This window comes from Limanda limanda, chromosome 20 (assembly GCF_963576545.1).
Source record: "Limanda limanda chromosome 20, fLimLim1.1, whole genome shotgun sequence".
NCBI classification, from domain to species: Eukaryota; Metazoa; Chordata; class Actinopteri; order Pleuronectiformes; family Pleuronectidae; genus Limanda; species Limanda limanda.
The window spans coordinates 22,203,455-22,229,253 of NC_083655.1; the positions used below are offsets into that span (position 1 = coordinate 22,203,455).

At 42.9% G+C, this 25,799-nt stretch overlaps 1 protein-coding gene across 1 annotated transcript in view; it reads left to right on the top strand.

The window, feature by feature from the left end:
- The window catches only part of pde1ca (phosphodiesterase 1C, calmodulin-dependent a), a 130,818-nt gene that overhangs the window by 53,039 nt on the left and 51,980 nt on the right, over window positions 1-25,799 (top strand). Inside the window, exons 12-13 of the mRNA XM_061093614.1 lie at window positions 8,292-8,412; window positions 23,968-24,049. Of these exons, the coding sequence (XP_060949597.1) occupies window positions 8,292-8,412; window positions 23,968-24,049 (203 nt within the window). The remainder of the gene's footprint in view (window positions 1-8,291; window positions 8,413-23,967; window positions 24,050-25,799) is intronic.

Here is a 25,799-nt window from a genome sequence, read left to right on the forward strand (position 1 = left end):
CCCCACCTGCTTCAAGCAGGCCACCATCATCCCCATACCCAAGAAACCATCCATCACCTGTTTAAACAACGATGAGACCGCCTATAGAGATGAGGTCAGTGGCTTGGTTACATGGTGCCAAGAGAACAACCTGTCTCTCAACGTCTGCAAGACCAAGGAGATGATCGTGGACTTCACGAAGCTGCAGAGGGGGGGTCACAATCCCATACACATCGACGGAGCTGTGGTGTAAAGAGTCTCCGAGTTCAAGTTCCTCGGTGTGTTCATCACAGATGACATGACCTGGTCCAAACAAGCGGACTCGGTTGTCAAAACTGCACAAAAGCGCCTCTACTTCCTGAGGAGACTCAAGAAGTTTGGCATGGCTGGAAAAACCCTGACAAACTTTTACAGGTGCAACATCGAGAGCATCCTCACAGCCTGCACTACTGCCTGGTTTGGTAGCTGCTCTGCTGCTGATCGCAAGGCCCTGCAGAGGGTGGTGAAGACAGCGGAGCGGATCATTGGCTGCCAGGATCACAGCCTGGGTGGCTGTGATCCTCAAGGACCACAGCCACCCAGGCTGTGGACTTCTAACACTGCTGCCGTCTGGGAGACGCTATCGGAGCATCCGAGCACAGACCACCAGACTTAAAAACAGCTTCTTCCCCTAGGCCAGGGGTCTCAAACTCAAATTACATCGGGGCCGCTGGAGGCAGTATCTGGGTGAGGCTGGGCCGCATCAGGTATTCCACAAAAAAAAAAACTTTGCTAAAAAAATCCAAACTTCTCTAATGTCATTACTAACTGTTATTTAACTTCAATGGGTTCTTCTGAACATGAATAGAATATTGAAGAACACGAACGGTTCTTGTAAACATGGCTTCTCTTGCCTACTTCTTGCTGCCAGAGACCTGGCAGCGCTTCCTCTCACATAGCTGAGCCACATTTGGCTTGAGGGAGGAAGCAGTTGAGACCCTCAGTATGGCTTGAAGATGATCATCAGTAAGCCTGGACCTGTACCTGGACTTATTGAAGTTCAAGGTGGAGAAGAGCTTTTCACACAAATATGTGCTCCAAAAAAGGCACATGGTCCGCTTGAACATTCGGGAAAGCTCAAGGAAGCTGGGGTTCAATTCTCACAAAAATTGCCCAAGCTTGTCTTCCTTTCCACTCACCTCCCTGAACTTGGCTTTGAGGTCAGAGTTGCACTGCAGGCCAATGAGCTCCATTTGAAGCACAGGAGGGGCATCTTGCACATCAAAGGAGAAGGGATCAGCAAAATTTTTGTAAAAGTCGCTCTGTGCGTCTTGAAGTCTGCAAATCTATGATCGAATTCCTCCTGTAGCCTCACATTTTTCTATACATGTTTGTGCTTACTTTGTGCCGGCGTGTTGGCTTGCCTGCGTTCTGGGACTTATTTGAGCAGATCCGGTACCTCTCGTATCGAAAAAAATATGAATATTAAAAAAAGTTTTTTAAGAAATGATTAAAATAAAATATAACAATATAATGTAATCACTAGAAAATTACGGAGCCCCTGTTGACATTGGTGGATGAAATACTAATTTGTGGCCACGCAATAACAAGATAATCTAATAAATTATATATAAAGCTTTCTTAACAATAGCATCACAATTTCATAAAATAATAACAAATGCAGACTTCTAAGATGAACCAAAATAACTAGCACATCGTCATGTACAGTCCGTGGCTCGGTGCGTAAATGTCACCACCAGAGGATGAGGGAATTGAAATCATTAAAATTCATCCACACATATCAGGTGTAAATAATAATGTAAACAGCCCAGACTGTAAAATGTAGATATTAGCTCAATGACGTGTTATAAACTGCTGCGGTTTAGAATAATCTGTCTGCGTAAAGAAGCTCCCAAAACCTCACAGCGTGTGCGTAAAGGAGCCGTGGTGTCCCTTGAATTTGCCTTCAATTTAACAAATTGTGTGTGTGTGTGTATGTGTGTGTGTTCCGTTCCGCTGGACACAGAAGTCGCCTTTGCTCAGGACGCCACTTTATTAATCACTGACATAAAGACTGATACCGTCACTGCAGTATAGCCTAAATAAGTCCCACTGCATTGTAAGTGGCATGTGTGTGCTGTTTTAAGCGGCGTTTTATGTGCGTTCCGGGACCTGTGCTCGTCGTACCTGCGCTGTGATATGTACTTAGCGTTCCGGCACCTTGTGATTTACAAATGAAGCACTGGATACATCATGACCTGCTCGAAAGAGGGCGGAAAACTATGAATTTCACCCTCCCGCACCGCACATCCAAAGCCACTCTTTTCTCTCCCGGCTCTCTCTCTCACTCACTCTCACACGTACACACACAAACACGACTCCGCCCCCCATGTCACTCACTTGCATGCTGCGTTCACTGGTCAGGCACACAGTAGGAAACCAGAATATCATAACATTGTCCCACACAGCAGCTAACAGCGGAGGTGCTACAATGTTTGTGCGGGCCGCACTAACATTAAACTTTCATATTAAGGTGGGGGCCACAAAATATCGTCCCGCGGGCCGCAATTGGCCCGCGGGCCGCGAGTTTGAGACCCCTGCCCTAGGCCGTAAGGCTTCTTAATCAACAACACTGACCCTCTGAACAGTTACAATGTACATTCTGCTCCACCACAATACAAATACACTTTCTACACATATATTCATATTATTTAATTTAATATTCCCCCCACTTCAACTGTTGGTAAACTGCTGCTTCTTTTTGGTTTGCTATGTTATATGTTATTTTTATTTTGTAAAGCCCTTGCCTGCCAGGTCAAAAGATCACAGATCCCACTTACTACGTACTTACTACATATATATTCATATTTTTTTGTTTTAATTTAATATTCCCCACTCCAACCGGTAAACATCTGCTTCATTTGAATATTTTTCTGCTTCATTTGAATATTTTAATATGTTATATGTTATGTCAATTTTTTTTTTTTTTAATTTTTGTAAAGCCCGTCTACTGTGTAGATGCTGCCTGCATAGATGCTGCCTGCCATGTCCCAAGAATTTCACTGCTCCAATGACGCTGTCATTGGTGCATGTGACAATAAACTTTGATTTGATTTGAGTTTTTTATTAGTGGTATTTATTCAGATAATGAAAAATCTAAATCAAAGATTATTAAATTATGGTCTGATATACACTCCTGATCAAAATCTTAAGACCAGTTAAAAAATTGCATGAATTTGCATTTTGCACTGTTGGATCTTAGGAAGGTTCTAAGTAGAGCTTCATAATGCAAAAAGAAGAAATGGGAACAAGAGACCAAAAGTTGTGAGCAGGCAATTTATTGAAAACAACAATTTAACTCAAATAGGCTGTTCATCAGTTGATCAAAAGTTTAAGACCACAGCCTTTAAAAGCCAAAATCTGTGCAAAAATTTGGATTCCATGTCATTTCCTGTCAAGTAATCACACTGTGAAGATCTCCTGATGGCAAAGGCAAAAAAGCTCACCGTCTTTGAACGTGGTAGGATTGTTGAACTGCATAAACAAGGCTTCTCACAACGTGCCATCGCTGCTGAGGTTGGACGAAGTAAGACAGTCATTTTGCATTTCTTAAAAGATCCTCAGGGTTATGGAACAAAAAAATCAAGTGGTAGACCCAAAAAAATCTCACCGGCGCTGAGCCGGAGGATCCGAATGGCTGTCCGTCAAGACACGGGACGATCCTCGTCCCAAATTAAGGCCATTACTGGTGCTGACTGCAGCCCAATCACCATCAGACAGCATCTGCGAAGGAAGGGCTTCAAAAATAAGAAACGTCTTCAAAGGCCACGTCTCCTTCAACGCCACAAAATTGCCCGTTTAGACTTTGCAAGGGAGCACCAAACATGGGACATTCAAAGGTGGAAGAAAGTTTTATTCTCTGACGAAAAAAAGTTTAACCTTGATGGTCCTGATGGCTTCCAACGTCCCTGGCATGACAAGGAGATGCCACCTGAGATGTTTTCTACGCGGCACAGTGGAGGGAGCGCCATTATGATCTGGGGTGCTTTTTCCTTCAATGGAACAATGGAGCTCCAGGTTGTGCAGGGGCGTCAAACAGCAGCTGGCTATGTGGAGATGTTGCAGCGGGCATCCCTCATGACTGAGGGCCCTCGTCTGTGTGGTAACGACTGGGTTTTTCAGCAGGACAACGCTCCAATTCACAATGCCCGTCTGACCAAGACTTTTTTCCAGGAGAATAACATCACTCTTTTGGACCATCCTGCGTGTTCCCCTGATCTTAATCCAATTGAGAACATTTGGGGATGGATGGCAAGGGAAGTTTACAAAAATGGACTTCAGTTCCAGACAGTGGATGCCCTTCGTGAAGGGCCACTTGGCGCAACATTCGCACTAGCCTTTTGGAAACACTTGCATCAAGCATGCCAAAACGAATTTTTGAAGTGATCAACAATAATGGTGGAGCTACTCATTACTGAGTCAGTTTTTGACACTTTAATTTCTGTTTTAGGAGGTTTTTTTTTTTTTTTTTAGCTGTGGTCTTAAACTTTTGATCAGCTGATGAACAACCTACTTCAGTTAAATTGTTGTTTTCAATAAATTGCCTGCTCACAACTTTTGGGCTCTTGTTCCCATTTCTTCTTTTTGCATTTTGAAACTCTACTTAGAACCTTCCTAAGATTCAACAGTGCAAAATGCAAATTCATGCAATTTTTTAACTGGTCTTAAGATTTTGATCAGGAGTGTAATTGGATTGCGCAGAAGTACTGTTAAATGTTCAATTTTAAAACCGTATGATAACACAAGGTCAAGTGTGTGGTTACAACAATGAGTAGGTTGGTGTACACACTGACTGTGATGACAAGATGACAAGACATTGACAAGATGTGTTTTCAACTTGCAGTGCCAGTTTAAGTCTGTTGGATTTTTCAAATATGCAAGACAAATACCCAGCATTGTTAACCAGGCAGGGTCAGTGAGGTGATCGGCAATCTGGGTTCCATGCTCCATCAGAAATATCGGACTTCGGTATGGAACAGCAGGCCCTCATGATCTGATCCCAGTTCATTACACAGATAGGCAAACAGTCTAATATTAAGTGGATGTGTTTTTATGTAGTTGACCATTCTAATCGCAGTGTCTAGAACAAATTTAAGGTCTGGCTCAAGTGTTTTGCTTGCAAGAGATTCTCTGTGAATAATGAAGTGTGTGAAATTTACGTGCGGCATCACTTAATACTTTTGATTTCAGTACTTTCTTTTTCCCCAGCATTGCTCCAGCCCTGTCCGTACACACACCAATTCAATTTCTCCAAGATAGTGCCTCTTCTTTTAGTTTTCTGTCAAGCTTTTCAAAAATGTCCTCACCTCTGCACGTTCCCTCCAGCAGGGAGCAACAGCATGTCCGTCAAAGCTGTATCTGAAGAAAACAAGCAGCTGGGCAGAGTTTGATATAACTCTTAACTCTATCCACCAGCTGGCACTTTATGTCCTGGGCCATTTCGGTGAAAATAACCATGGGCTGCACTCTCCACTAGGCTGAACGATTTGGGGAAATAATCTAATTGCGATTTTTTTTCCCCCAATATTGCGATTGCGATTTAATATGCGATTTTTTTATTTGATCCAATTTTTTTCCCCAACAAAACGTAATGAATGATTTAAATATGACCAACACAATATTAGATACATTTAGTGTTAAATAATATTTAAAATTATAGGTGTCTTACTGCTCCCAAGTCAGAAACATTTCACACAACTGAAACTTAGAATTTGCCTTTGCCATTTTGTAAAATCAAAGTAAATAAAGTTATAAATAAAAAACGGAGAAATGCACAGGCCAAACAGTACAACTGCATGTATGAACACTTTCCTGAAGCTAATGAAATGGTCCCACTCCTCAGACTTTGTTTTTTAACCCTTTTGAACACAAGTCACGTGTGGAGCCACAACACAACAGGCATGAGGCGGTGTAAAGACCTGGCGCATCCCGTTCATGTCCGGGTGGTCGTGCAGCGGTGCGGAGGCGCCGGGCCTCAGCAGGAAGACCCCCATGCTGAACACCTCCGTCTCGCAGATGTGCATGAAGGGGACCGGGGGCTCTGGAACCCCGCCTCAGGTCCGCCGCCGGCAACACGATCACCAGCGAGATGAGCTCGCTCTATGTTTGCGCCACGTAGGTGACGCAGGCCTGCTTCGCTATCTTCTGGATCAGCGGAGTTGTGTTGTCCCGCGGCATTCTGGCTGCGGGTGCGGACGGCAGCCCGGTGCGCTACTCTCGTTCGCACGTTATAATCGCGCACGTTGCGATTAGGAAATCGCGTTTTATCATATCGCGATTAAATCGCGAATGCAATTAATCGTTCAGCCCTACTCTCCACCTCATCATCCGGAAAACCTGGTTGTACAGAGCCTGAAGCGTTGGGTCATCTTTTTGCTCTTTGACAAGGTCACTGCAAGACACAGGAGAGGGGAAGGCAAGCACAGAAAACAAGAACACTATTTTCTCATCTGAATGTTCAAAACAGGAATCTCCACTGGCACTACTCTTAGCACGTGTCACTGCACAGGTGGGAAGTACAACAGAAGGGGTTTTTGGGGACTCAGCCAGGCAAAGAAGGACGCACTCCCATGATCACATCACCTTGCACCAGATTGGAGATTAGTGTCAGTTTATGCTAAGGAGCAGAGAAGACTGTCAAACTCATCCCTCTGAACTCAACACTGGAACCAGTGTCTGTCTCAGAAGAGAAGGTCAATACAGATTTCACAATAAATGAGTCCAGAGCCCCTGAATCTCTTAATATCTTTACATGTATTTTCCTCTCACTCCCTTTCTCAAAGTTTGAAAGGGACGCTGACATTTTCTTCATGTTGTTTGAGCGTTTAGCATAGGCACGAAATTGGTTGGACGCGGCGCGTACCTTATTGCTTAAATTTTTGCTCACTGACAACGCCCAGGAGGCTTTCTCAGCCTTGTCTGTTACTGATAGTGGTAGCTACCAGTTGGTAAAAGCTGCTGTACTTAGGACATATGAATTGGTACCAGAAGCTTATCGTCAGGGGTTCAGATTATTCAGAAAAGATAAGCAGTCTCACATTGAGTTTGCCCGCGAATTAAACACTAACTTTAATCGCTGGTTTGCTGCTTCTCAGGTAAATACTGTGGAAGATCTTCAAGAACTAATCTTGCTTGAACAGTTCAGAAATACTTTGCCTGACCGTGTTGTTACCTACATTCAGGAAAAGATGCAGATGAGTTTGTTTTGACCCATAAAGTTTTCTTTGGTGAGAGCCGTGGTCATAGAGATTCTGGCTTCCAAGAGAGTATGGTTAGAGCTAACTCTAGTAAGTTTTGGTCAGAAGGGACAGAAAGGTTTTCAGCTAAAGCAGAGCCGGGATTACGGCGAAAGCTGGACCCCAATCGCGTCTGTAATTACTGTTTTGGTAAGGGTCACTGGCGAAATGATTGTCCAATGCTGAGAAAAAAATCCAAGGCCTGTTTATTTACCGGCAAAACCATCTGCGGCTCTTGTGTCTTTGCATGCTGAAGAAAGAAGCCATGTCATTGCCGCCGTGCAGGCACACACTAAACCGTCTTCGTCAAAGTCAGTAATTGAGGTTCCGGTTTGGGCTCAAGAAAAGACAAGTTCCTCATGTCATGAGGAGCATTGGAGCTTTGGAGTACTAAACTTGGAGTTATAAACGTTAAGACAAGATGCCCATCTTCGGGCGGCTGAACTAGCCTATGTTCTGGCAAGACAACAGTTGGAGTTGGAGCGATATAAGCTGGAGCTTATGGACAAAGGAAAAAGGTTCATGCTGATGCAGCAGGCCCTGCTGAGAGAGAGAGAGACACTCCCAGAGGAGCAGTGATCCACATCTATCCCTTCCCATTAGCCATTGTCAAAGCTATAACCATATTAATGCACACTGCCTGACAACTGGTAGAAGCTGACTTTTATGTGACTTGTTCTTCTCAGTCTTGTCTCTGCTGCAGTGCTTGCCTCCCCAGCTGAAGACTCCAGTCATGCAGAGTAAGAGCACAGAGAGGTGCCGCCAATGCTAGCCAGTCATTTCGTTTGAACTAATCACAGTGATTGGTGAGGTTTTTTACAGTCCTGCAAGGGCCACAAACAGCAGTTTTTTTTAAAACTTTTTTTCAGCTGACTTTATTTATTGTAGGCTAATGTAGTTTTTTTTGGGAAATTAGCTCAGGATTTAGAGCAGGTCATCCACTTACCAGAATATTGTTAGTTCAATCCCTGGTTTCTACCGTCCTTAGACAGGACACTGAGTAGGTTTGGTCATTGACTGACTGGACTTTATTTGCAGGATTGACAAACCGAAGGCCTTATCTTTGCTGCTGCACACCGCTGACATCAGCCACCCAGCAAAATGCTGGGAACTCCATCACCACTGGACCACATCTCTTCTGGAGGAGTTCTTCAGACAGGTAAAGCCAAATAGTGCAGATAACATTTACAATATATTGTAAACCCAAACAGTACTACAAACTCAAAAGTTTATTTTGGGTTTTCTTGAAGCTGGTTTTCATGGCTGTACCCTTAATCACCAATTTCACTGTGCCATATTCTCTCACATAATATGGCTTTACACTGTATATATTAGTTTAAATCATTCATATTTTTCTATATTTCTATATATTTATTTCATATTTGTACTTATTACTGCTGATGTATTTTTGCTGCTGTGATATTGCTAATTTCCTTCTTATCTTAATGCTTATGAGTTTTTAGTACTGTTCTATTATTAAGTAATGCGGTTTGAATTTTACATGGATCAATGTTTGTTAGTGAATATCCATATCTGAATTATAACTTCTGAGTGTACGGAGAGAGGCAGTGTCTGAAGTCAAAACACTTAGGCGCAGTCTTTAGGTTCCAGAAAATGCAAGATGGCTACCCTTAGGCAAGTTAGGGTCAGAGAAAAATGAGTGAAACTGCTTAGGTTTCACTTGTACTTAAGGTTCAAAATAAAACCTAGATTTACATTACATTACATTACTTTTCATTTAGCTTACGCTTTTATCCAAAGCAACTTACAATAAGTGCATTCAACCATGAGGGTACAAACCGAAAACAAGACTGCGGCGAAAGATGTGTAGACTTTCTGCTGTCCTGATGTCATTGGGGAGCTCGTTCCACCATTTAGAAGCCAGGACAGCAAAGATTCCTGATTTTAGAGTGGTTAGCTTGCTTTGAGGGAGCAACAAGTCGATTGGCAGATGCAGACCGGAGTGGATAGGCTGGGGTGTAAGGTTTGACGATTTCCTGGATGTACACTGGACCTGATCCGTTCGCAGCACGTTACGCAAGTACTTGTGTTTTGAAACGGATTCATGCAGCCAATGTTAACCAGTGAAGTGAGCAGAGGAGCAGAGTAGTGTGAGTGAATTAAGAGAAGTCGGTCTGCTGCATTCTGGATGAGCTGCAGAGGTTGGATGGCACTAGCAGATAGACCAGCCAGGAGGGAGTGGCAATAGTCTAGGTTTGAGATGACCAGAGCCTGGACAAGAACCTCTGCCGACTTCTGAGTGAGAAGGGGACGTATTATCATGACGTTGTGCAGCATGTATCTACAGGAACGGGTTGTTGCAGTGATGTTGGCAGTAACACCGGGTTTACACCGGGCACTGAAGCGCTGCGCCGCGCCAAGGAAAGCCAGGTGCCTCCAATCCACCCCCCTGTTAAAACTTTGTGCGGTTCACATGGGCTGCGATGCGCCGCGCGCCCTGCACCGATGGTTTCGGCGTTGAGTCTAATTTTTGCGCTTGACGCGAGCGTAGCTAGGGTTTTTAATGAATTTGTTATAATAATACGATAATACGGGTTTCAATGTAATCTGAATTATTTCCTTAAATTTAGCTACTGGGTAGACATCTAGAAAAGTTGTTGTTTATTAGTTGCATATATTTTGATAATGAAAAGTTGAAGATTATTAAATTATGGTCTGATATAATTGGTTTGCGCGGAAGTACTGTTAAATGTTCAATTTTAAAACTGTAAGATAACACAAGGTCAAGTGTGATTAGTCCTACCTACAACAATGAGTAGGTTGGTGTAGACACTGACTGAAACCAAAAGAGCCTAGCACTGAAATAAATGCTACGCTTTGTACGCTATCATTATTATTGTCAACATGAATATTAAAGTCACCAACAACAATAATTTTATCGGTGTTTAGGAATAGGTTTGAAAGAAACTCAGGGATCTGTTAAAAATTCAGAATCCTCAGAAGCAGGGTAAACTAGAGCAAATATGATTGGCTGTTGGTGTTTCTTGGATTGGTGTGGAAGACTAAGAACAAGACTCCAAAATGATTTGTAGCTTAGTTTAGGTGTAGGATTAATAGATAGACTGGAGTTAAAAATAGCAACTCCACCTCCTCGGCCAAATTCTAACGTTTGAACATGACTGGGTGGAGTAGGAGTTGGTTCATTTAGGCTGGCATATTCATCGAGATGCAGCCAAGTCTCAGTGAGGGAAAATAAATCAATGTTGTGATCTGAGACTAGTTCATTAACTAAAACAGCCTTTGATGATAATTATCTTATGTTGGAAGACCACATTTAAAAGTCTTTGTTTCTTGAGCTGTTGCAGAGTTGTGAGAGGACTGAACACGCAGCCCTGGGGCCATTGGTGTTGAGGGTAGGGCTGGGCGATTTTTCGATCCCGATTCGGGATCGCGATAAAATTTTGATCGATTTCGATTATCTCCTCGTGACATGTATTCGATCTCACGTGGCAAAAGTAAGCGCAACAACAGTGTCGGAGTCTGCCAGCTGCAGTTAGGACACGACACGCCCCCTTCCCATCGTGAGAGCTGCTGCAGTTGCGAGAGAGACAACAAGAGAGAATGAAGTTGGAAAAAGGAGAAAAAATGAGTGAAACTGAAGTCGGGGACAGCGAAAATAATGCCGAATGTGAGAGCGACATCACTACATCACCCGGAACCAAAGACATTGTCGAAAAAAAGCGTAACGCGACGTCAGTTGTGTGGACGTGGTTTGGATACGGCTAAAAGGACGAGGAGCAGACGAAGCCGGTCTGCAAAATGCCGGCGGTCGGTACCAGCCAGGACGGGAAACACCACAAACCTTTTCAATCACCTGAGACGGCACCATCCCAGTGATTACACAGAGAGTTTGACTCTGGTTTGACTCAAGTTTGCACGACACCAAACAAAGAGACAGGCAAGACCACTACGTCTCCCGTTAGCATCGTTACAATAACACTTACATCACTCCACTTTCTCCCCAGTACCTGCTTTTGCACAGTGTCTGTTTTGCAGGTTGTTTTTTGTTTTTGTTTTCTGTATATTTTTACTCTCATTATGTGTAGTTTAGTAGTGTATATATTTTGATCTTTCTTTTTTATTGTTGCTTCGGCACTGTTATTTAAATTCTGTTTTTCTCTTTTTTGCTGTAACAAGTGAATTTCCCCGTTGTGTGGATAAATAAAGAAATCTAATCTAATCTAACGTTAGCGATGCTATGTTAGCAAAACAACAGTCCATCCAATCGTGTTTTGCAGCCATTGCCCCATATGAAAACAATCGAAGCGGGGAAAAAATATAACGAGCGCTACTACTTATTTCTTAGCTACAGATATGATGCCCCTGAGCACAGTGGAGAGGGACGGCTTCAGGAAACTGATCAAAAACTACATATCGTGATAAGAATCGAGATCGATCAACATGGAAAAACATATCGTGATAACATTTTTTCCCATATCGCCCAGCCCTAGTTGAGGGTCAGGGTGGAGTATGTGGTGCTTCCTATCCGCACAGGCTGGGGTTTGCCCTTCATGATAATTCAGGATTCTATCACAGAGGGCGGTGTCAAACACAAGATCTCTTAGCTTGGCAATGAAATAGAATGCTGAACTGTAGTCAATCAGAATCTGGTTTTATTGCAAAACAGTTTTAGACATACAAGGAGTTTGCTGTGGTATGTTTGTGCAATTCTAAATTAAAAAAAAGGAAAAATGAGCAAAATAAAAAATACAATTAGCTGGAGGGATTGGTTAGAGAACATGTGTCAAACTTAAGGCCTGCGGGCCACATCCGGCACGTGAATGAATTATCTTTGGCCCCGCATGATAAAATCTATGACCCCAGACATTGATGAACTTGTATTCAAGATGAGACACAAAGTGTCTGTCTCAGACCAGTGAGCATCACAGAGCAGCAAACGATGCTTTGACGCATTTTCAGTTTTTAATGCAGTTTCATTTTTGCATTTTTTTTTCTCTTGCTACTACAGGACATTTGATTTTTCTTTGAAGTAAATTATTTTTTGCTGTTGTTTTCCTGTAGAAATGTTTTCACCTGAAATTACTCTGCAGATAGAGTCATAAGCAATTAATCAAACTGATTTTATTACTTTCATTTTTATTTATTTATGTATTATTTATTATTTTTATTTCATAATTAATGTTGTTTTGATTGGCAATACTCTATAGGCCTTGTTAGTTCCAGGTTCAATATGTGCACTAAGGTTCTTTCAATAAGTTTTCAATAAACATTGAACACGTCTGGCCCTTGACTTGTAGCAATTTTTTAATTTTGGCCCACTTTGTATTTGAGTGATGTTCTAGCCTCCTGCCAGAGGTAAGCGGCTTAAAGACTCCATGTACACAGTGGGAGGGTCGGCCACAATCTTACCTGCACGCAGTGCTGGCGCTCCCGTAACGCGCACTACGCGCTGTGCGTAGGGCACCAAGTCCTGAGGGGGCATCAAAAAATAGGCAACTGAAAAATCATCATAGTTATAATTATATATTTATGTATCCAAGCGTTTGGTTGTATCATAGGTCCGGCCTCAGCCGACAAAGGACACAAGAGCAGGGCATGCGCTCGGGACAGCACACCCTTTTATTCTCCGCTCACTTTGGAACTTCACTCGTCACAGAACCCACTTCCTTTAAAACCCCCTTTCAAAATAAGAGTCACTACCAACAACCCCCTTAGAACAGGAAATACAAATCAACCCTCAACAATAACGTCATTAAATAAAATAGCTTACAATTATAATGCCGAATGCCAAACAGGCAGAACAAGAGATATATTTATTTGCTCAAAAAAAGTTACAATGGTGCATGCCCCCCCCCCCCCCCCCCCCCCCCCCAAAAAAAAATACACACTCAACTTCCCAAGCTCGCCGTGGGTGCCATTTCCTATCTCCGTGGCCTGACGAACTTTGACAGTAGTCGTTCAACTTTTCGAAAATGGCCTCAAAAAGACAACAGGAGTCAGGGGCAGAAAAGAAAGAGAAAGAAACTGCGAGATGATGCCCGTGCATCACTTTCAGGTAAGTCCATGTTTAATCATTGTTAAATACGGGAAATGTGCTGCTAATTTAATGGTTAGCCTATGCATACACCTCAAACTAGCTTACTTTATTGCTAATATTAGCACACTCAAATATGTTATAACTTAGGTGCAAGCTAAATTGAGATTTTACTGTTAAACGTTATGCATTTTACAAGTAGGCCCAACTGACGCCAGCTAGATGTTACTGTACTTTACATTCTATTATGCTTTTACATTAGATTAGATTTATCAAATAGTTGATAAATAAAGGGGGAGAGCACCTTGGCTGCATGCTTTCAGTTTTAAATGTTTATAATTTTTTCGGTATAAGATTCTTTGTTTGAATATTTTGTCTCTTTCTATACTGATCCTTTTTTGTCGTATTTCTAAATTAATGCAGGGTCTATTCTGAGATATGTGCAAGCGGAAGCACGTGACCAAGACGAAGATGCAGACGAGGAGCAACCGTCTTGCAGTTCTGTAGACTCCAGAATACCAAGCCCTGATGATGAACAACCCTCAACCAGCAGTTTAGGGACAGATCCGCAGAGAACCACCACCTCTGAAAGCACAAGTCCTGTCATTGAGAGTCCATCAGCAGGTGACAATGTAGAGTAGATAGAGGAAATAAGGGGAACAATCGTTCATTTTGTGATACAAGCATGAAATTTGGCATAAACATTCTTCTGGGCTTTAACTTTAGAATGGGGGCCATCCAAAAATCCAATATGGCGGTAATTTTTCAAGATGGCCGCCAAATCATCAAGTCATAACTAGGGATGGGCATTCGATTAAATTGTCTTAATCGATCGTCGGGAGAGTTAATGACGAATTTTCGATTAATCGTTATTATTTTTATATTAAAATTCACTATTTATAGGCTGTTAAAATGCAGTGAAAATAGAAAAAACACAGCGTGTTTCCTCATTGAGATCTTTATTACAAGATGAACAACTCTTATGGCAGTTAAACGGGATCCGTTCAATGGTTACACTTGAAAATATGCGCTGCTGTACTCTTCAGCCCCGCTGAGAGAGCAGCTACCCGCTGAGAGCTAGCTGGATTTGACGGTTCTCGAACTCTTACTCCGGTTGTTGACGCGTCCTCACTCCCAGAACCCCTCAACCAGACCTGGGTTTGTCCGGGTCCGAAGGGGCTAGCTTTGGAGCTAGCCTCCGCTAGCTCGGCTTCATGTCCGCACACGGACCCTCAGTCTACGGGGAAGGGAACCCGTACAGACCCGGGTCTGGGTGAGGTTCCGGGATTGATGACGTGACAACAACCGGACTGAGAGGTCGAAAACTGTCAAATCCAGCTAGCTCTCAGGGGCTAGCTGCTGGTCTTTCAGCGGGGCTAGTAGCGTATAGCTCCGGGCTGCTTCCTACAGCTGCTAACATCCTCACTATGCTGCGTTCAGGCAACTAGGATATTACTACCTCCTACTGAAGAAGAGCAGTGGACTCCTCATGCGCTCATGGAGACGTATAGCTTCGCAGTGTTGGCAGTGAACGCAACAGAAATTCTTAATGATCAATTAATCGATCGTCGATTAATTATGCCCATCCCTAGTCATAACTATATTTCTTGCATATTTGGGGAAATATCTCACCAATTGTGATAGATAGATAAATATTTTTTTGTTATTTTGTAATTTTTATGTTGTCTTTGTTATTTTTTCTTTTATTTGTCATTTACGTTGGTTTTTTTTAATCGATTTTTACAAGCGATCACTTGGCTGAAAATAAGTCTGAAAATGCAATTTTTCCAGTGTCAAGTCAAAAGAACTTCATTGGGCCTCAAACGTCTCAGTGACATTCACAGCTGCACAAGGCTGTACAAGACAGTCAGAAGAAAACATTTGCACCTGCCATTAGTACAGCTGTTTTTGCATGAGCCTTTTGCCAATTCCAGGCAACTTACAGCAATTGGTGGAAGTGTTGTCCAGTTCACCAACCACCTTTGTCCTTGCAGTTTCCATCCCCATTCTGCAGGACTTGGTAAAACTGGTTGAGTGACAGTTGCTTGGCCCCAGACAGCTTGGTAGGCTGCACGTTTAATGTGTTCCTTGAGGGCTGCACTTGTTGGTAGTATGGCATCGTATGGCCTTTGCTTGTGGGCGAACAGATGCAGTCGTGAATCATTCACAGATGTGGCTGCACTTGATCGGTCTTACATTATGACCAGCATTTGGAGGTCATCATCATCAACGGTTGTGGGCCAGTGACTGAGCTTGGTAAATGTCCCTGGCACTTCATCACACACATTCCATGTTTGCCATACAGATTTCTTGGGCCTTGCCACGGAATGCAGACACAACGTCACACCGACTAAATGCATGGAAAAATGGTAGGCCACTGGATCTTTCTGGCCCAATTGTTGAAACGATGTCATGGATTGGAATCCATCATGAATGGGTTCCCTGACCAAAAGCAATCCACATCTTCTCCAGACCTATTGCTTTGAAGGATTGGAAGCAGGATATTGCTATAATAACAATTATATAACAGTGTTGTTTGCTTTGATTGTCACTGTGCTACTTCCATTTGCTGTTGCATGTCGCATATGGAGAAATATTCTCGTATCTGCCTCTTCTTGGGAGCATTGGGCCAGGTCTGAAGATTCTGTGATTTCACTCTTGTTGCTGACTATCTCTTCTCCGTTTGTCACCACAATAGTGCTTTCTGCTACTACTTGACATAGTTTGCTTGCCAGAAAGCTAAAGACTTCAGTCTTGTTGTCATCATCTCGTAGGAAGTTTTTCCAGTTTGATGGAGCCTACTAGATTCTGTTACCCTTCTTCTAATGGCCTTCCCACGTTGTGCTCTGGTTTCTGACTTCAGGCTGGACTTCTTGTTAACGTCGAAGACTATGTCAACTCGCTTGTACTTTGAACAATATGCCTTTACCTTAGGAAGGATGTCTTCTGCAGCATAGTCCCTAAACGTTTTTGATCTACATGGAGGGTTTGCATTGATGAAGGCTCACCCATCAATAATGATAGCGTCAGCCTGTGGCTCTACATCAGGCTTGGCGATTCGAGATTCCAGTATGTGCAGAAGTTCTGCCTTCTGGGATGAGTGAAGCATTCCATTATCACTCAGGGAAGCAGGAGCTGAATAGTTTTCATGCATGAAGAATTCTTCCAAGTCACACTGCCTTGTCTAGCAAGAGATGAAGAGTCGTGAAAACAACTGACAATCTGATTTCAGGGCATTCTCCTTGGAAACAATGGTAGGAGCTTTAGGCTTGAAGGAAGCAACTGGATTCCTCTTGATTGCTTTGGAAAATGCAAATTCATTATGACTTTTCAGTCCTTCCATAATTGATTTTAGAGCTGCCATTTCAATGTGGAGCCCCCCAAACTTAACCACAAACTTGTCTTCTCCATATTCTTCTGGCCACTGCCATTGGATCTGTTTAGCCAAAGCATAGAGCGGTTGGTCAGCTGCAACAACTGGTGTTTGTCCAGGATTTAGGAAAGCAGTTGTCTCACGGATTTTCCCCATGGTATGTTTGCTTTATCTCTGAGCAGGGGCAGTAAGGCGCCGATGCTGACATTAAATGCCTGGCCTTGTTTTTGTGATGCATGGTAAGCTGACCAAGTGATGTTGATAGCACCACCCACCTCTTCAGTAAGAAATACTTCATCCAACCAGGCATATTCTTCCTTCAAGTGTGATCTGATTAAATCAGGGGCTGGAAAATGTGGGGCTTCTATTGATGGAGGATTTGGTTTTTGGACCATATATGCTGGTTGGATATTGGTATATGCTTCAGGAAGCTCAAGAACACCTTTTGCCTTTTTTGTTCCATTAGTCAGTTTGAGTGGATCACGCTCTTCCCCTTCCCTTTCTGGTTTTGCCAAAGACACTCAAGCCCATATACACCGCAAAGGTGTCTCACAATCTTTTGAATGTCGGTGAGTTTGAGCACCCTCCTTGTACTTGTCAAAGCAGTTATATTGCAATAGCTGCGCAATTGCAATGTCAGATTTGGATGCCCCATGTTCCAGTTGTGATTTGATGTCTGAACCATGCTCTATCATGCTAAAAGATTTAAGGAGCAATGGTGGAACAGCACCATCAGTGTCACCTTCCAAAAATGACTCAAATGTCGACTTATGTTGCAACATTTCACGTCGTAGCATTGAAGCAGCCTTAGCCAAATTAATAGCGTCATTGTACTTGCTTGTCTCTGCCAAGATTGTGCCTACATCGTTCTTGAAGGCCATCAGTATGTCTCGCCCTTGTTTATGAGCTTCCAGAAGTGGAATGTGCGCTATCAGTTGGTCTTTCACTCTTGTAGAATTCACATCTATTGCTTCAGAACCAAGCTGTTCTAGCCGCTCCTTGTAAAGGTGAACAAGGTCTGCGAGTCTAAAGATTTTTGGCATATGTAGCTGACTAACTCAGAAAAAGCGAATGGATGTGCTTCCTTCTTGTGGTGCACCTTAGGGTCGTTTCTTGAGTTTTCAGCATTCTTTTGGGTCCGCTCCCTGTTATAGAGTGTGACTAAACAGCCAGGGTGATATTTTAGCTCCTGAGCCACAGCATCTCCAGCGCTTAGTCTGGCAAGAAGACGCCCATCATTTAATCAAATCAAATTTTATTTGTATAGCCCACATTCACAAATAACAATTCGTCTCATAGGGCTTTAACATGGTGTGACATCTTCTGTCCTTAACCCTCAACAAGAGTAAGGAAAAACTACAAAAAACCCTTTTAACAGGTAAAAATATGTAGAAACCTCAGAGAGAGCCACATGTGAGGGATCCCTCTCCCAGGACGGACAGAAGTGCAATAGATGTCAAGTGTAGGAAAACATCATCGGGATTAACGTTTTTTAGTAGCATCGATGAGGGTAAAGATTTTTGAAGGATAACTTCAATACTATATGTCAAGTAGTCCTGCTGCAATCATAGTCTCTGGTCAGCAGCCAGCAAGATCACGATCCAGCATCAAGATGGGATCCACTATAGTCCACAGTCATTGTCCACTGCCGCTAGTTAGGATCCGTCATCAGCCACCGCCTCGGTCGTGGTCCACCATCATCTGATGCCAACGCGACAAAGGATCCTCCATTACCACTACGATCAGCTGGCACGATCCAGAATCCACCAAACTGGATCCACCATTGCGACCTCTGAAGCGCGATCTACAATCATAATCCATGGTGCGGCCACAGCTGTGGCCCTGCATCTGCGGGGGATAAGGCACAGAAACTCCGGGAAAGGGGTCAAGTTAGTAACATGTACTGATGAGAGAGGAATTACTTTGATGTGATAAGTATGGAGAAGCAGGAAAGAGAAGCTCCGTGTGTCATGTGTCATAAATTCCCTGTGCGTCTTAGCGTCATCAGGGGTTTTTGCCTTTTAATCAATTTTACAATGATACAGGCCGAACTTGAGGCTACACTGAGGCTCAAGGTAAATCTGACTGGCTACTGGTTTGTATGGTAGTACGATGAAAACCATGTGGCCCACTCAGTAGAGTCAGTGCACACTGGTTTATCCTTTCAGTCAGCTGCATGGTCATGGCTTTCTTTTGTGTCAGGTTTCTCACAAAGAAAGCATTCTATTGCCTTTTGATCGTGACTTTTTCTGGGAAGCTTGCTTGTGCAGCAGCCCTCTTCTGGATCAGAGGAGAGTTCTGAGAGAGTGGAAGTTCTCTTTTGAGCTCTTTGTAATTTTGTGTTGTTGCTTACAGCTTTTATGATACTGTGCATCATTTTTTCGTAGAGTTTCCTCAATACCATCACCATCATCTAATCTGGCTATATCTAAGAAGAAGATACACTTTATTTATCCCACACACATGCAGAAACATGCATAGACACACTCATGCAATGGGGAAATTAGTCCTCTGCATTTATCCCATCTGGTTTGATCTTTGGACAGACACCAAGTGGCATTGCATTGAGGGAATAGAGAAGCTATTTTGTTTCTTCTCTACTACACAGCTACACAGCGATGGAGAATCTTGACAAACCACGTCAGCCTGACTGGGAAATCATGGAGTGATGTGAGGTGGGAGGGCAGGCTTAAGAGTGTCACAGCTGCCAGAAGCCAAATTAAAGAAATCAGAAATGCGCTCATCGAGGCTAGGGAAACAGTCAGTGATCCAGTCGCAAAAATAGAGGCTCAAGCCCTGGCAGAAGAGGTGGCCTCTTTTAGATTTCTGATCTGTTCTGTTGTCTGGTGTGAAATTCTTACGGCCACTAACCAAGGAAACAAGCTTCTGCAGAGTAGTTCAATGCAGCTTGACAACGCTGTCAGGCTCATTGACAATGCCAAAACCTCCCTCTCCAGATACAGGCAATCTGGGTTTGCTGAGGTAGTGTCAACTGCCAAGGACCTTTGTGAGGCCATGAACATAGAGCCAGAGCTCAAGGAGAAAAGGCAGTTTGCATATGAGGCTGCTGACGAGCCCTTCAGTGATACCCTCAAAAGGCTTGAGGTAAAATTTTTCAATAGTGTTGTGGACTCAGCTTTGATGTCACTGCAGGAACGTTTTGAGACCATGACCCAGGTCAGAGACAAATTTGGAGTGCTGCTTGATTTCAGCAGAGTGAACGGAATGTCAAAGGAGGACTTACAAAAAAACTGCATTGAAGTGCAGAAGACACTGACTGAGAAAGGATGTTCTGATATTGATGGACTTGAGATGGTTCAGGAAATCATCAACCTTCCACAACTGCCACCACAGACAACTGCCATGGAGTTGCTCACATTTCTCCATGAGAAATACCTTCAAGAGGTCTATCCAAATCTCTGGGTTGCTCTTCGAATTGCAACTCCCTGTTACAGTTGCCTCTGCTGAGCGAAGTTTTTCAAAACTAAAACTCATTAAAACATACTTACGTTCAACAATGGGGCAGGAACCTCTAAGTGGTCTTGCTGTCATCAGCATCAATGGTGAAGTGGCTCAGAAGCTGTCATATGATGACCTAATTAGTGATTTTACAGCGAAGAAATGCAGACGTGTGCCTCTATAGAGCCTTCCAAAACTGGGGGAAATGCTTGATCCATACAGAATAGCATTATGGCTCTCTCTTTGATTTATTTTGATAACATTTGGTCAAAGAAGATTTTGCACTTTACTTGAATGTGTGTTTTAGCTGTTCTACATAGGGTTGGGTACCGAGAACCGGTTCCAATATGGAACCGGTTCCAATACAACCGGTACCTACCCGGACCGAAATGCAACGGAGATTTCGGTGCCTCATTTCGGTGCCTGAGCCAATGGAAGACTGAGGTCTCCGCTCGTCCCGCCTACTCACACTTCCGCTCCTTTCTTCACGGGAAGCGGCGGGCTCCCGCGGGCCCCCGCGGGCGCGGCTGCCGGTGGACAGACTCCTGACAGGACAGGCTCCCGTGCAGGTGGGGGATGGGATCTCCTCGTGAGACCTCTCCCCGGCGCTGGCTGCCCCCCCCCCGCCGGGCGCATTTCCTCCTTGGCGGTGCTCCGGGACCGGCTCCGGGACCGGCTTCGGGAGGAACGAAGACCACGGCGAGAAATGTTTCATAAAAGCGACCGCATTTTAGGGGGACGAAGGTGGGCCGAAGCCTGCCTGCGACAGCCCCAGCCGCGGAGACACGGGGGTCTCTGAGTGATGGAAAAGCGACCCTCAGTCTTCATTTGGCTCAGGCACCGAAGTCAGAGTCACGAGTCAGAGTGTGTGTGTTTTGTATTTATTTTTATTTATTTAAGTATAGTGTAAACTTTTGTTAACAGGTCGTATGTTATTCATAGTTTTAAGTTCAAAAGGGTTTTGTATTTATTCATATTTATAATCTACTTTATACAGTTAATATATTTGGCAATAAAAAAGCCTTTCTTAGTCAAGTATCGTTTTGTGCACTTTTTTGAAAAAAGTATCGGTTCAGGCACCGTTTAGGCACCGGTATCGTTTTAAAATTATCGGTTAGGAACCGGTATCGGATAAAAACCAAACGATACCCATCCCTAGTTCTACATAGCCTACTGTGTTTACAAAGTAAGTAAAGTTGTGACTTGTCGTCCTCTAAATATTTGTTTTATTTAAGATGATTGACTGTTCTTGTTTGTACTTATTGATGATTATTTAATGTAGTTTATTCAAAGTAACATTGAATTTTGGAAAAACATGTCTGGTTTATTTTGATAAGATTCTGTTTACTGAAGAATAGTTTGCACTTTCAAATGTATAGTTTCTATGGAAAGTGACTCCACTTCTCACTCTATAACATTCAGGAGTTTCTGTCTCAGTCTCTAGTTTCAAGGCTATTCTACATAATATGTTTACAAAGTCAGTAAAGCTGTGAAGATTTTGTCAATACTTGAATGTGTGTGTTTAAGCTGTTCTTTATAGTGTGTTTACAAAGTAAAGTAAAATTGTGTGAATTTTCTGCTTCTAAATCTTTGCTTTATTGAAGAAGATTGCTTACTTGTATACTTCTGCTTCTAAGTTTGTATTTATGACTATTTAATTTCTACGAAGATTTTGCACATCCCAATACTTATGTGTATGTATGTTTTGGCTGTTCTGTGTACTGTGTTTACAAAGTAAATTTTCCTTTTTCATTATAATAAAATGTTAAACTGGCAGAAACAAAGTTTTTTTCTCGGGGGGGGGGGGGGGGGGCATCATAAAGGAGTTATGCTTAGGGCACCAAAATGGCTAGCAGCGGCACTGCCTGCACGCCTCAACATCCTGGAGACGTACAGGTCCTGGTGAGAGGGAAGGTTGCAGCCCTTCTTCGCAGAGTGAATAATGCGCTGCAGTCTGGCCTGGTCATTGGCAGTAGCAGCAGTGTACCATACGTTGATGGATGAGTTGAGGATTGACTCAATGATGGCAATATAGAAGTTAACCAAGATCTTGAGATGTTCAGCTCCCACTTCAGGTCCTGGGTGATGTAACTCGCCCTGGTACGTGATGGGATACAGAGGTTCTCACAGAAACGGATGTATGAAGTCACAGCCTCTGTGTATTTATCCAGACAGTTGGTAGCAGACCTGAAGGCATCCCAGTCAGTGGAGTCCAATCAATATTGAAGGTCCTCCACATCCTCGTTAGAGAGCTTTCATTTCTGGCTCCACTGACTGTTGTGTAACAGTGATCCAAATGAACTGTTCAATTTGGAGAGTTCGTGGCTGAGATTTCCTTTGTTAAAATCACAGAGGACAATAAATAGGGAGTACGGGTATGTCCGCTCCACACAGAGTGTGTGGTTGGCGAGAGTGCGCTATGCATCCTGTGAACTTACAGGGAGGTTAGAAGGGTTTGCAGTTAATCAAAGAGCTTTCCATAAAAGGAGAACAGTGCTGCTGGTACACTGCACCCGCTGCTGTTTGTATAGAAACAGATTCCCCCACATTTCCTTTTGTCTGACAGTTCCGTGTCGCAGTCCGATTGGAACAGCTGGAAACCCTTCCAGCTGCAGCGCAGAGGCCAGTATTTATCTGCACAGCCATGTCTCTGTGAAACAAAAAAAGGAAGATGAAATAAAAGTAATTGTTTCTAGCCACCAGGAGCTGAAGTTCATCCAATTTGTTGCTTAGTGAATACAAATATGTTTTTGCGTGTGTTAGTTAGTTTAAGTGATTTACACACATTTGCCCTGGTTATTACAGTTAGAGGCCTCTTTTACCTCCACATTAAGGGAGTTGCACTCAAAGTGAGCATACAAAGTGTTCAGTTCTCAGAGAGATGCAGACACCACAGACAGCACTGCTCGTCCTCTTTTTCAGTCTGTGATGGTTTTTAGTCCACCCCACATGTTCCTAGTTTTGGTGACCTGGTAATGAGACTCCACTTTGTCCCTCTACTGTCTCTTAGCATTGCTACTATCAGTCTGGAGCACATCCCTGGACTTGCTGTACTCCTCCAGATTACCTGAGTTGTGGCCGTCGTTCTACGCTTTAAGTTTGGCATGGACGTGACCATTAATCTTATTTTCTGGTTTGGGAATGTCCGTACAGTAACCTTCTGTACGACGTCATCGATGCATTTGCTGATAATTACGTCTGGTTATGTGTTTGTGTCGTTAGGGAGAAATTAGGGACTCATCCTCAGACGGAAAAAAAACAACAGGAAAAACACAAAATGCCTCCATACTACTCATGTGGTGTCATCCAAGTGTCCGGAAGCAAATTCCACTCAAAACGGCTTGATTTAAATGGTGTCACTCTCTCAATCAGACATCTCAATGAATTCAAACCATAAAATGCTTTAAGATGTAGAAGCGTTTTTATTCGTAAGGACTGAGAATTTTGTCCTCCAAATCATACTTTTGAATCACATTAGGAGGGGATTATAGAGCCACTGAAGGCTAAAGTACACATTGCAGCCAACAGTAACTCGTAACATGCATATTGTTTGTATTTAGCAGGAAGATGAGCCAAACATTGCTGACTCTCATTACTGTGGTCCCTGAAACACTAATGCTGCAGTCCACAAAAATAGTATTGCTACTTAAATATTCTAAGTTAATAAACACTTTAACACAAGAACAGTTTTGGGTGATGTCAACTTCATTATATGTCTAAATAATGGTGCTTGATATTTTTAAGAAACACGTATTTCATTGGTCATAATGTCATAATGTTGTTCAGGGGAAATTATGCATTCCTTATTTTGTATTGTAATTGGAAGTGAACCTGTGCTGACTTTGTGATGATGCATTTGTTTTCAGGGTGATAAAGAAGCAGAGTTGGGCCTACCTTTCTCTCCACTATGTGACCGCAGTTCCACCATGGTGGCACAGTCCCAGATTGGTAAAGTACACTAATACAACAAATGCTAAATTCATGTTAAGTCCCCAGGGGACATAGTGGTTGTTTATATTTGTATATTTGTAAAAGCAGTTTTACATCTCTAAACCTGGTAATGATTATCCGTTGTACACTTATGAGACCTGTACTATGAATTGAGTAATACCTCCTGATTTAACTCAAGGTTAACAAACACGTGGTGGTTGACAAACCCTGGCTGTCTGAATCGGTGTAAAACAGTACTACAAAGATGATTAAGATGTTGTTCAGTTAAGTCAGATTTTGTCCTTATTGGAGTATATTTACACAGATGTCCTCATGCATAAAAGGGGAATATTCAGCAGCACAATGAGTTGCTTTGTAATGACCAAGGCTCAGCATTTGTCTAAGGAAGAATGCACATTGATTCTGAGGGGACACGAACAGTTTATAAAATATGTGATGGTAAATGACCAGTCACTTTATTAGGTACACCTTGCTAGTTATCGTTTAATGTTATCGTTTAAACTAGTACCAGGTCCAACCCGGTACTAGTTTAAACAATGCTCAATTGGTACTAAGGGGCCCAAAGTTTGCCAAGAAAATATCCCCCCCACCATTACACAACCACCACCAGCCTTAACCGTTGATACAAAGCTGGATGGATCCATGCTTTCATGGTGTTTATGCCAAATTCTGACCCTACAATCTGAATGTCGCACCTGAAATCGAGACTCATCAGACGATGCAATGCTTTTCCAATCTTCTATTGTCCAATTTTGGTGAGCCTGTGCGAATTGTTTCCTTAGTTTCCTGTTCTTAGCTGACAGGAGTGGCACCCTGTGTGGTCTTCTGCTGCTGTAGCCCATCTGCTTCAAAGTTCAACGTGTTATGTGTTCAGAGATGGTATTCTGCATACTTTGGTTTTGACGAGTAGTTATTTTAGTTATTGTTGCCTTTCTATCATCTCAAACCACTCTGCCAATTCTCCTCTGACCTCTGACATCAACAAGGCATTTTTGTCCACACAACTGATGCTCACTGGATATTTTCTCTTTTTCGGACCATTCTCTGTAAACCCTAGAGATGATTGTGTGTGAAGATCCATGTAGATTTTTTAAATACTCAGTCCAGTCCGTCTGGCACCAACAACCATACCACGTTCAAAGTCACTTAAATCCCCTTTCTTTCCCATTCTGATGCTCGGTTTGAACTTCAGTAAGTCGTCTTTACCATGTCTATACGCCTAAATGCATTGAGTTGCTGGTATGTGATTGGCTGATTAGCTATTTGTTGTAACAAGCAATTGAACAGGTGTACCTATTAAAGTGGCCGGTGTGTGTGTATATATATATCGTGATATTCCCATATCTCACACTATTCATTCACTGTTAACAAGGGAGATTTGGGGATCAATCCACAGACCTTCTGGATAATGGATGCTCCATCTATGTCCTGAGCTTAAGTCAGATTAACATAACACTGGGAGCCAGGAGGCTTTTTTAAACAAAGAGAAAGAGAAGCTTTATTTGACACATGTACTCTAGAATCTTAAATTGTAATATGGTTGACATGTAAGTGTACATAAAATGTGAATTAGGATATTTGAATAAGCTGTTTTCAAACATGACCTCTGGGTTGAATCTGGAAAATTGGCTACTGAGTTTACCAAGCATCTGGCTTTCACAGATTCACACCGCGGCGGATGCTGTTGGGAACGCAGACACGTTCACAACAGCATCAGAGCAGGAAAGCCGGGTACAGCAGACAGAGA